At 41.2% G+C, this 12,379-nt stretch overlaps 1 protein-coding gene across 9 annotated transcripts in view; it reads right to left on the reverse strand.

The window, feature by feature from the left end:
• The window catches only part of Tle1 (TLE family member 1, transcriptional corepressor), a 94,549-nt gene that overhangs the window by 50,324 nt on the left and 31,846 nt on the right, over nt 1-12,379 (reverse strand). For 6 of the 9 annotated variants that reach the window (XM_047524109.1, XM_047524105.1, XM_047524111.1 and 3 more), the window contains exon 6: nt 11,953-12,027. In XM_047524109.1, coding sequence (XP_047380065.1) covers nt 11,953-12,027 — 75 coding nt within the window. Of the gene's footprint in view, nt 1-11,922; nt 12,028-12,379 lie in introns of all 9 variants that reach the window. The other 3 variants (XM_047524103.1, XM_047524102.1, XM_047524106.1) reach the window with 1 other exon arrangement.

Here is a 12,379-nt window from a genome sequence, read left to right on the forward strand (position 1 = left end):
ACTTGGAGAGTAAGAGCTATGTCCGGCTTCTGGGGGGGAAGGCAATGATGCATACACAAGCAAGTGCAGCGGGGTAATTAAGCACAGCACTGATTAAAAGAAGATGAGAGAGGCCAAGCAGAGGGGAAGGGATTTAACTACAGGGTGGAAGACAGCACTCTCTCCCCTCTCTGCATCCCTACTCCCTCAAAATTCCAGAATAGAGCTATTGGAAGAGCCCCTTGGAAGTGGGTCAAACATACTGGGATGGTATCAGATACACAAGATAGATGTACAGCCTTCACTCCCAAAATCCAAGTTAGCCTCCAGAAAGATAAACGGGAAAGCAGACTCTGACACACTACAGAAAAGAAGAACTGGTTTAAGTAACAATGTGGCTTTGTCACAGCTACGAAATAGATTTGTGTAGATCTATGCTTTAAACCCAATAGTTAGGCTGATAACCAGCAACAGGGACATTCAACAGCCTACCTGGCCGCAGGTAACTCCCACATCTATCCTGCTCTGGCTTTCCTGACCCCCTGAAGAAAATGGCTGTCTATCATCAGAGGAAACGGGTATTGGGTTCTTTCATCCTGGGCTCAGCCATTCTTGAATACTAATGCAGTGTCATGTCACCCCCACCCCCACTACCAACTTCATGAAGAAAAGGAAAATCTCATCAAACTAGAAACAGTAAGTAGCAATCAGATGGGTCCCCACTGTTGAAGACACTGTGGTTCCAGGAAATGGGGATCTACTACCTCATGTTTTACCTCCTGATCCTGCTGGGCACTGCTCCTGGGCACTATGATATATTCATGTTTGTTATTCAGTCTGAGCAAGAAGCATAGGTACTGAACTCCCATTTCACAAATGAGACTGGTTCAAAGAGAAGAAGCTAGCCAGAAGGCTCTGAGCCAGTGGGAGGACATGCAAACTTCTGCTTCTAAAGCATGCTCTAAAGAGCATTTCTCCTGTAACCCCAGCAACCCAGTCCTGTGGCCAGCACAAGAAGAGGGCAGTTTCCACTGGATACTTCATCCTTCTCTTCATGCCCAGTCTATGAGATACTCTCCAGAGCACCCAATCCCAGGCATCCCAGGCCGGATCCACCATCATTTTCCAGCCTTAACAGCAGTGACCAGTGTAAGTTTGTTCATAGATTTCACGAACACCATCTCTTTCATTTCACTTCTCATTGCCTGTCCCTACAACTGTAAAAAGAAGGACATCATTTGCTCCCTGCTGTCTTCCAAGGAAATTTTTAAGTAACAATCAAGCTTCCAGAGATAGTTCTGGCTTTTGTTTCCAGAAGTAGATACTTTATAAGTGAAAAGTGCCATTTCATTTAAAATTAACTTAAATGAATATAGAGAGCCCATTTAAAGAGTAAAATGGTTAGCTCCAAAAGGGCAGCCCATACCTTCGGAGCAACATGGCCCCCAAGACAATGTGGTACCCACCACCCTCACCAAAAGGAGAAAGCATGAACGCCACTTAAAGAATATATTTTAGGGCAGAAGTGATACTGACATTGCTATATAGCCAAAAACCCAATGGCTCCCACAATCAGGGGAATTTACATATGAATGTCCTCCATGGACCAAAATCTGCTTCCACCATTTGGAAAACTACCAGATGTTTTACAAAATGACAGCAAGGGAGATTCAACTTTCTATTTGGTCACAAGTTTATAATGATCAGGAAACTATTTTTAAAGGCAACGCTTGGAGGACACACAAGCAAAATTATTTACATAGCTACTAGTAAAGATATTTTTGAACTGGACATGGTGGCACATGCCTCATACCCAAGAAAATAGGGAAGCTGAAACAGAATAAAATCAAATCAAGGCCAACTTTAGCAACTCAGCAAGGCACTGCCTCAAAAACTAAGAAGAGAAACTTGGGAGGCTGAGGCAGGAGGATTTCAAGTTCAAGACCAGCCTCAGCAACTTAGCTAGATCCTAAGCAACTCAGCAAGACACTGTCACAAAAGAAAAAAATTTTTAAAAAGGCAGGGGATGTGGCCCAGTGGTTAAGCACTCCTGTTTTCAATACTTGTTATATAAATTTAAAAAATATATAAAGATGATGCTTTTGATGAGCAGTGGTGGTTTTTAGCAAAGTGGCAGTACCTCAGGTTATCAATGGAGATCAGTGGTTCTCAAATAGAGAGACTTTTGCTCCCTCTCCCTCCCCATGCCAGGCACTTTTAGCACTGTCTAGACACTGATGGATGTCACATGGGCATGGGTGCTACTGACATCTAGTCGGTAGAAGCCAAGGATGCTACTAACATCCTACAATGCACAGGACAGTACTACACCACAGAGAACTTCTATGTTCAAATCGTCAACAGTGCTGAGGTTGAGAAACCACAGTCAAGACCTAAGCTGGAATCCTGTCCCATTACATTTGTTTTTGCTTCTTTTTGCACTGCTGGGGATTGAACCCAGGGTCCTGTGCACGCTGGGCAAGCACTCTACCACTGAGCTACATCCCCCAGTCCTGTCCCATTACATTTGAATTCATGTTCTTATATGGCCAAGTGACTAGCCAAACTGCTGTTTAAAAAATAAAAATACTTTTCAACATTATAAAGTTTTGAGTGTCCCTTCATCACCATCTGAGTCCCCTGTTGCAACTCCAAAAACAAAACAATACAAAAAACACCCCAAACATCTGCTTTCCAGAGATCCCACTAAGAATTTCAAAATTAAAAACTACCACCACCACCAATAACAACGAACACTCTCGTATATTTTATAAAACAATCTGGAAAAGAGCTACGCTGGAAACTTTCACATAGTATTGTGGTGCCTCAAAGGAAATCACGGAAAGGTTTAGGATTGAGGATAAAGAGATACACACACTTACTCTAACTGAAACAAACTGAATAGGCTGAGAGTGAGACATGAAAAACAAACACCAAACCCTGAGTTAATGATACCGAAAATCCACAAGGAATAAAGTAACCTCATCCATGTCAAACAACAGCCATGCATTTCGAATTTTAATTCACATTTTACTTAGTGCAGCTTGGGTCAATTATGTTCCTATAATGAAATTGACTTTGCTGTTTACATTCAAAGCTGTAATGTAATGGTGTAGTGGTTTCCACATTTTTGTTTCTAAAACACAGGTGCAAAACATGGCTTATCACCAGAGTTGCCTGAACAACTGAGGAGGGCAATGGGTCCTTCCCAAAGGTGGCCAACACCCACCTTTTCCCCACTGAATGCTCGGCTGCCTACCACTGACCATGCAATCAACTTGAATTTCTGAAATGTAACCCACTTTATAACCCCAGGAAAAACTAGGTCACAAAAATCACAAACTTGACCCAATCAGACCTAAAACTGTGCTCCTAAGTGGCATCTTGAATGCTAGAGTGACAGTAAGTGGCATTTATAGCACTTGGTATGTAAACACTTTTAAAAGGGGACAGAAATGTGAAAAGTAGCATTTGTTGACAGTTCTCTCCAAATCACTCTTCCATGATTTCTGCTATTTCCCTGTTCTTTTATACACTCAGTACTTATCTTGGGAGACTACAAATACAAAAAAAAAGAAAGAAAGAAAATCGGTAAACAAGTGGGGAAGGGCAGCCTGGCACAAGCAACATCAAGGACACTGTAGGATCTGCTTGAAAACCTCCCATTATGTGAATGGCCTCTCCGGTGAGGAGGGGCAGGAGGGGCAAGGGCAGGTAGAAATGGCTTACTTGGGCCAAGAATTTGAAGTCACTTGAAGACAATAATAAAAGACAAAGTAACAATGTACTGAAAGGTCCCATATCTCAATGCAGAAGTCACCAGGACTACCTAAGAAAAGGGAGAAAGGCTTTGCAAACCATCTGAACTCAACGAGAGAAAAAAAAAAAAAAAAAAAAAATTGGAGGTGGGGAGAGAGATACCCAACAATAATCCATTTTAAAAAATGGGCAGGTCTGGGGATGTTGCTTAGTGAAGCAAGAGCAACTGCATACCACCTGCAAAGTGCAGGGTTCCATCCCCAACACAGTCCACCTCCCAGGAAAGGCTAAGGACCTAAATAGACATTTCTCAAAAGACACAGAAATGATCAACAGGCATGTTTTTAAAAAATTGCTCACTACCATGTCACCAGGGAAATACCAATCAAAATCACAATAAGATATGGCCTCACGCCTCTTTGGATGGCTAATATCAAAAAGAAAAGAGCTAAGTTTTGTTAAGGGTGTGAAGAAAAAGGAAGCCTTATACAGTGTCACTGGGGATGGAAACTGGTTAAGCCATTATGAAAAACAATTTGGAGGTTCCTCAAAATAGAACTATATGATCCAGCAATCCCATTTCTGGGTACATATCCAAAGGAAATATCTGCATTCCTGTGTTGATGCAGCTTTATTCACAATACCCAAGAAATGGAAACAACCCAAGAATCCACCATGAAATGAACTGACAAAGAAAACATGATACATATGCATGATGGAATTCTATTGAACCTCTAAAAAGCAGGAAATAAGCCAGGTGCAGGGGCAGAAGCCAGCAATACCTACAACTCTGGAGGCTTGTAAATTCAAGGCCAGCCTGGGGCAACTTAGTGAGACCCTGTGTCTAAATAAAATTTTTAATAGGGCTGGTGATGTAGTTCAATGGAAGAGTACCCCCAGGTTCAATTCCTAGTAGCTAAAAGGGGCGGGGGCAGGAAATACTATCATTTGGGGCAACACAGATAAGCTGGAAGACATATTTAAGTGAAATAAGGCAGATTCAGAAAGACAAATGCCCTATCTCACATATACATGGAATCTGGTAGAAAGCAGAACGGTGGTTGCCAGAGGTTGAGGGGAAATGGGGAGATATTGGTCAAAGGGTACAAAGTTTCAGTTTATGCAAGGTAAGTTCTAGAGATCTAAAGTACAGCATGGTGACCCCAATTAATAACATTATTGTACACTTGAAATTTGCCTAAGAGGGTAGATCTTAACTATTCTCACTGTACACTCCCACATACCCAGTAACTGAAGTGATGTGAAGAATATGTTAACTAAGTGGATCATGGTGATGATTTCACAATGTATATATACACTGAAACATCAAGAAACACCAGAAAGAAAATTGATTCCATGTATGCAGGCATACACCGAGACAATGAGCCTACACCCTCAAGAATCTGATCTCATCTTTACTCTTTCAATCCACAGATCAACTCATTCTTTATCCACTTGCTCATCCCGCCTTCTCTATGTGGCCCTGATGGTTGTGACAAACATCAGAGCCCCAGGTCCTAAAGGCCTGGATTAGAGCAAGTTTTAAAAGCCCATGATTAGGTAAATCCACTTCAAAAACCATACAGACATTAGATGAAAATATGTTCCACATCATTAGCCATCAAGGAAATGCAAAGTAAAACCACAAGGAAATACCACTTCATACCCAACTAGATGACTACAATCAAAAGGATGGACCAGAGAGCCAGACACAGAGCAACTACAAAATTTTCATACACTGCTATGGAGATGTGAAGTGGTGCATCCACTATGGAAAACAGGCAGTCACTCAGGAAGTTGAATATAAAGTTACTAATCAGGTATGGGGTTGTGCACCTAAAGCCCCAAATACTTGGGAGACCGAGGCAGGAGGGTCACCTGAGCCTAAGAGTTTTAAGACCAGTCTGAGCAACAGAGTAAGACCCTATTTAAAAAAGGGTACTAGACTAGTCCACATCATGTACAACCACAACAATGGGAAGTTTATAATATGTCAAAATATATTCTACTGTCATGTATAACTAAAAGAACGAATTAGAAAAAAGTTCCATATAACCCAGCAATTACACTTCCTAGGTATAAAGTCAAGGGAAAAGAAAGCATATCTACACAAACACTTGTACACAAATGTTCAGAGCAGAATTACTGGCAATAAAAACAAAATAAAAACAACCTAAATGCCCATGAACTTATGAATGGATAAACAAATGTGGTATACTGACACAATGGAATATTGCCCATCCAATAAAAAAAAGAACTTAAGTACTAGTGCATTCTAGAATGTGGAGAAACCTTAAGAACTTTATGCCATTATGCCAAGTAAAAGGAGCCAGATTCAAAAAGGCAACACAGAACTAAGATTTCATTTATATGAAATGATCAGAGTAGGTAAAGCCACAGTGATAGAAAAGAGACTGGTGACTACCAAGGGTTAGAGGAGGGGGCATGGGTTTTCTTTTGGGTATAATAAAAATGTTCAAGAATTTTTATTACACAATAAAAACAGTGATGGTTATACAAATTTGTAAATACACTATAAACCACTGAAGCGCAAGCAAAGAGGATTTGACAGTATGTAATTATATCTCAATAACAAACACAGAGACATAATCCCTGAAATAGGTACTCCACTTCTACTCTAGAGCATTCTTCTCTTTCTGAAAAAAGAGGGGAAATTAAAAAATATGCTTTGTTCCAAAGACATCAAGTAAAAAGTAATATGAAAATATGTGGGGAAATTTTTTTTTCTTTTTCTTTTAATTTATTTTTATTGTAAACAAATGGGGTACATCTGTTTGTACATGGAGTAAGAGCATACCATTTGCAGAATCATACATTTACATAGAGTAATGGTGTTTGATTCATTCTTGTATTTTTCCCTTCCCCCCACCCCTCTTTTCTCTCTATACAGTCCCTCCTTCCTCCATTCTTGCCCCGCTCCCACCCCCCATTATGTGTCATCATCCACTTATCAGTGAGATCATTTGTCCTTTGGTTTTTTTGAGATTGGTTTATCTCACTTAGCATGATATTGTCCAATTTCATCCATTTGCCTGCAAATACCATAATTTTATTATTCTTTATAGCTGAGTAATATTCCTTTGTATATATATACCACAGTTTCTTTATCCATTCATCAACTGAAGGACATCTAGGTTGCTTCCACAGTCTGGCTATTGTGAATTGAGCAGCTACAAACATTGATGTGGCTGTATCTCTGTAGTATGCTGATTTTAAGTCCTTTGGGTATAGGCTGAGGAGTGGGATAGCTGGGTCAAATGGTGGGTCCATTCCAAGTTTTCTAAGGAATCTCCACACTGCTTTCCAGAGTGGCTGCACTAATTTGCAGCCCCACCAGCAATGTATGAATGTACCTTTTTCCTATGTGGGGAAATTTTAAAAACAATGCTTCAGCAACTTTTCTGTTAACTCTGACTACACAGAAGAATCCAGACACTGAGGCCAAACCTTGCATTTGTCAGAGATACCCAGTGGTACTCTGAATTTAAAAATTGACCAAAGAAGACAGAGACATAAAAAAAACCTTCTTTGCAATGCTGCTCCTTACCATTGAAAATTTAATAAAAGGACTAGAGTGTTGGAATGCAAGTGGAAGGTACGTCACTAAATCTAAGTTGGTGGAGCTAGAAGATCCCCGTTTGTTATAGCTATATAGTCTTCTCTTGGTAACAGGATATGCATTATTCTCCTTGGGTGAATTTGTTTTATAAAGAAATTTACAGCTGGGTTATTGATGGGCTTTCCAGGGATTAGTTACATACTCATAAGAATAAGAGGCTAACCTCACCCTCTTAAACTTCACACACTACAATCCCATAGACAGCTGACAGCTACAGCCAAAGGAGGAAAATAATCCAACATTTTGCTAATCCTTAAACCAATCATCTCATGCAACAGTGGAGAGCCCTTCCAGCCTACAACTCAATCTCTTAGGGACACAAAGTCGCCTCCTGTGAACACACCACGAGTTGGCACTCGAAGTCACCCCCTCCACACACACACATAGATATCACCCGATACCCGCAAACATGTTTATTTCATAGTAAGTTGCTTGAAAGCAGAGAGTTATAAATTTGCCTATGAAGTGGAAATGTACAAATCTAACCAGAAACTGAAGCCACCACAGTCCCTGACAGGAGTTTTATTCACGGAAATAAGTCATACTACAGTCAAGTGAATGAAAAAAGAAAACATGAGCCCTAAATTTCCTGAGTTCCTAAAGTTCAAAAGCACTGCTCCTAAAGTTCAAAAGCACTGTTAGGTATAATCTTCTTCTACCTAACAGCATTCAGAACACAACTAGAAATCTGGCACTCTGTGGACAGAAAGGACAATCTCCACTGAGATCATTTGTCCATTTCTTCTTTCTCCTTCCAACTCTTAAAAAGGTGCTTTTAACTCTGGGTCAAGGGAGGCACTGTCCCCCATCCTTATGTTGTGTAAGGAAGCTAAGGATGTCTTGAGTCACATTTCTGCCTTCAACTCTGTCTCCATCTGTTCTCAAAGTAACTTTTTTCTCCTGGTTTGGAACTTTTAAGTTTGTTCATCGAAAGCTAAATGGCAGTGCTTTTTCACTGCTGTGTCCTTATTAAAAGGCACTCATGCACAACAGCTTAATGGCAGGAGCAGAGCATCTGGCTGGGTCTAATCTCAAACACCCACTTCCATGAAACCACTAGAAAAGCCAAAGGAGGAGGTGACCCACTGCTCAGAGCAATCACCCCTACAAGGGCTTGGCCAACTGGGCCCTAGATCTGTTACAGGCACTTAGAGAAATGAGAGATAAATCTACAGTTCAGGGAGTTGGGACCACATGGTGGGTGTGAAGGCTGCCTCCAAGGTCTTACTCCCACAAAGGCTATGGCAGTGAATGTATTACCCATCTACATACGGGGACCCTGACAGAGGTTAACGGACTGCTCAAGGTCACAAAGGCAGTAAAGTGATACAGTCAAGTATCCTGCCCAAGTCCCTCTGATCCTGGACCATGCTTTTTGTTCAATGCAACACACGCAAACAATGTTATATGTATTGCCACAAATACCATGAAGTTTGGCAACAGGTAGTTAGAAACAACAATGCAATTGTTCTCTTTAAAAAAGAGCCAGGCATGGTGGTGCACCCTTGTAATCTCAGCTACTGGGGAGGCTAAGGACAGAAGGATCACACATTAGAGGCTAGCCCCAGCAAGTATGCAAGACCCTGTCCTGTCTCAAAAAATAATAAGAGAGCTGGGAATACAGTTCAATGGTAGACAGCCCTTGGGCTCAATCCCCAGTACTGGGGGGGTGAGGGGAGGCGCACAGTAGTTTCTCCAAATATCAACTAAAAAGTTTATTATTCTTAAATATCAGTACTGTACGTAAATGGAAGGCAGGTGGAAAAGAATTAAAATTCAGTATTTTCTGCCAGACAGGAAAGCTAAGATTTCTATGCTGGTGAGAAATGGGCAGCATTCATTTACTCAACAAGGACAGGAGGCCAAAAAAAAGTTATGACCTCTCCCTTCCTCCTAAGAGAACCCGCAGGACAAGGACTGAATGAGTTCACCTAGGAGCTTTCGTCCTTCAGAACATTTAACTTTTTCCAGGTTTGTTGAAGAGAACTATCTTGAGCCCTTTCAAGCAAGCAGTAAGCTCCTTGATTGTACCTTAAAGGGAATGAGACTGTTTCGGCTCATTTGCATTTTAAAGGGTACTCTTTCGTGATCTTTCACACTTGTAATAGATGTCTAAACCGTTAAATTACTATTTCTTTTCTTAGCCTGAAAGTCGATGCAGACTGAGAGCGTGGCCTCTCCCATTGTTCTTTACCCTAAGTCGGTCCCTGAACAATACTGACAGCTGCTATCAAACTAGGCTGCATTGACTCCAAGAGCAGCTGCTGCTTGTAGGAACAGACAGTCTCCCGGTACCTCCTCCCCTCTGGGGAGACAGGTTGACACACTGCATGTTCAATGAAGGGGTACAAAGGTCCACTGAATTGTCAACCCAATTTTATGCTACTTCGATTTTCCAGGATGCACACAATTCCTTTCAAGCAAAAATCAAGCATATGCCAGAGCATTAAACTTACAGTGCGAGATAATTATTGATCACTGCAAACTTTCTAAAAACCTCCTGACGTAAATTAATATACTGATCTAAAAATTTCAATGACAAAAGCTGCCCATGCCAGTATGTTGAAGACATGCAAGGGGCATAAGTCTTGTGTTGGGCCCAATTCACCAATTTGGGTTATTGTTGCAACGCTATCAGACCTAATCTGCCTTTATAATCTCAACAACATTTTCCCTGGACCCAAGCCATTCGTAAAATTAGCGATTCATCTGCTCTTCTAAAACGACCTGATTTTACTCTCTGCTTTGGCTCAAAATGGATATTACCTATAAACATCTGGTTAATGCAATTTCCTCCTTTCGAAAGTGTAGGTCCAAAGGAGATTCACAGGTCCTGGGCAGTACTTTTAAGAATTTAAATGTAAGCATTTTACCATTGAAAAATTACATGTGAAAATTTAGAGCTGCTCAGAAAACAAACATGTTCCACAAAGTTGAACTGGGTACTTGAGAACTGCTTTGCATATGTTTTCCTTTAATCAAAACAGGCTTTTCTATCCTCATTCATTTGGGTTAAAAAAATTCTGTGCTCCAGCTACAAGTACAATTCGCTATTAGTCTTTGCTAATCAAACACAGTACATGCAAAAGTACCGGTGAATATTTGATTTGATCTCTAAAATAAAGCAATTCATTACACAAGAAAAGGGTACAGAAGGCAGCAGACAAATGCAGATGTAATTGTGTTTTTTGTTGAATGTGATTAGAGAGCCCACTAAGTAACAGTCAAAAATGTGATACTGAAGGGGAAGAAAGGCAGAGCCTAGATGTGGGGGAAGAGGAGGGAGAATTGTTTATGCAGAGCTAAGCTGTCAAGTGTAATAAAGCAGCTTGAATAAAATTTAAGCTGAAAATCCACTGAAGCTCCCCATTTCAGGGAGGAAAAAGCTATTAAAAGGAAATGAAGGTCACCCTCCCAGTTTATTTCACCTAATTGACTGCCAATAGCTTACCACAGGCAACCCAACTGCAGATCTGCAATTGAGAAACTGATGAAAGGAGAGTTTTCAAGCTGAGGCTCATTCTTTAATCCTCCTTGGCTCTTATGTTTTTTCTCCATCTCCAGTTGGGATGTAATTTTAAGCCCTGATGGATTAACTGGTTCCATTGTTTGTGGCCGTCATTGGACTATGGCACTCTTAATCCGTACAGCAGCATGTCTAATTATCATTACAAAGTGTCTGAGGGAACTATAAAGACCAGCAGGGCATCTTCTCACAAGCAATTAACATAAATTGATAAATGAGTGATTTGAATCCGCTCAAGGCACTCACATATGAATAAAATCAGAAAGGACCCTCCCTCGTTTCGCAACTTCTTTCCCCTGGTCTGAGAGGGGGAGAGCACATGAGAACCATCCTGGGTCCTGTGGTGGGCAGAGGGATGAACTCATGCAGGGGACGGAAGGCACAGTTCACCGGGTTCCTTAATGCAGAGCAAATGACTTGTGATTGACAACCAGTCGCGGCAAGAAGCACTAACTGAACTCAACAGAGAGCAGGAACCCACTGAAAAGGCTAGAGAGCACTAGGGCAGACAATTAACACTTCTTCCATGGCAAGAGAGCACTCTTTCATTGGTATGCCACTTAAAAATTCATGAAAGAGACACAAGAAAGCAAAGGAGCAAACAGTTACATAGGTCCGAAAACCCCAGAAAGGAAAAGGCAAAAGCAAAGAGAACTCCTGTGAAAAGGTAATTCAGCGACCAGGCCTGACCTCCCTGTGGTCCAAAGCTGTAAGACAGAAGCAAGTGAAGTATTTAAAACTCTCACTTACAGCTTTTACTCAACTAATGGAGCAAAAGTGGCTGCAGTGCCCTAAGGATGAACTACATTTATCTTCCCATGGAAAAGCAGATTTATCTATCTTCCCATCCACATGGTCCTTATGCTAGCTAAACCCTCTTCCCCTACGCATCTCAGTATACCCCAAATCCGCTGCTACCCTCCCTTACCGAAGAGTTCAACATCAAACGACACACAACCATACACAGACACGCATTAAGACATCGAACTATTAAGAAATGAAAGCTGGTTATACACACTGTAGGAGGTAGACCTGGTAGGCCACGTACCCCGATGATGGCATTCAACTCTGCCATGGTCACCTGTTTGGCACGTTCAACAGCCTGGGCCACCTGTTGTTGATGCTTTAAAAACAAAGAGAAGAAAACATGTTAGCAATAGCCAGGACATTCTAATAACAAAAAGACAAATGCTGCGTGCAATTCAGGCTGAATGAAATTTAATGGTTTGAACGGCTCATTTTCTCTAGCACACAGTAATTAAAAAAATACAAGAACAGGCACACTTAAAAATGGTGTTTCCTTCTTCTCTCCCCACTCCAGTACTGGGGACTAATAATCAGGGGCACTTTATCAATGACCTGCATCTACAGCCCTTTTATTTTGCAGACAAGTTTCAACAAGTTGCCCAGGTTCATGTCAAACTTGCCTCAGCCTCCCCAGTTAGCTGGGATTACAGGCAGGCACCACCATACCC

The sequence above is a fragment of the Sciurus carolinensis genome, chromosome 14 (assembly GCF_902686445.1).
Source record: "Sciurus carolinensis chromosome 14, mSciCar1.2, whole genome shotgun sequence".
NCBI classification, from domain to species: domain Eukaryota; kingdom Metazoa; phylum Chordata; class Mammalia; order Rodentia; family Sciuridae; genus Sciurus; species Sciurus carolinensis.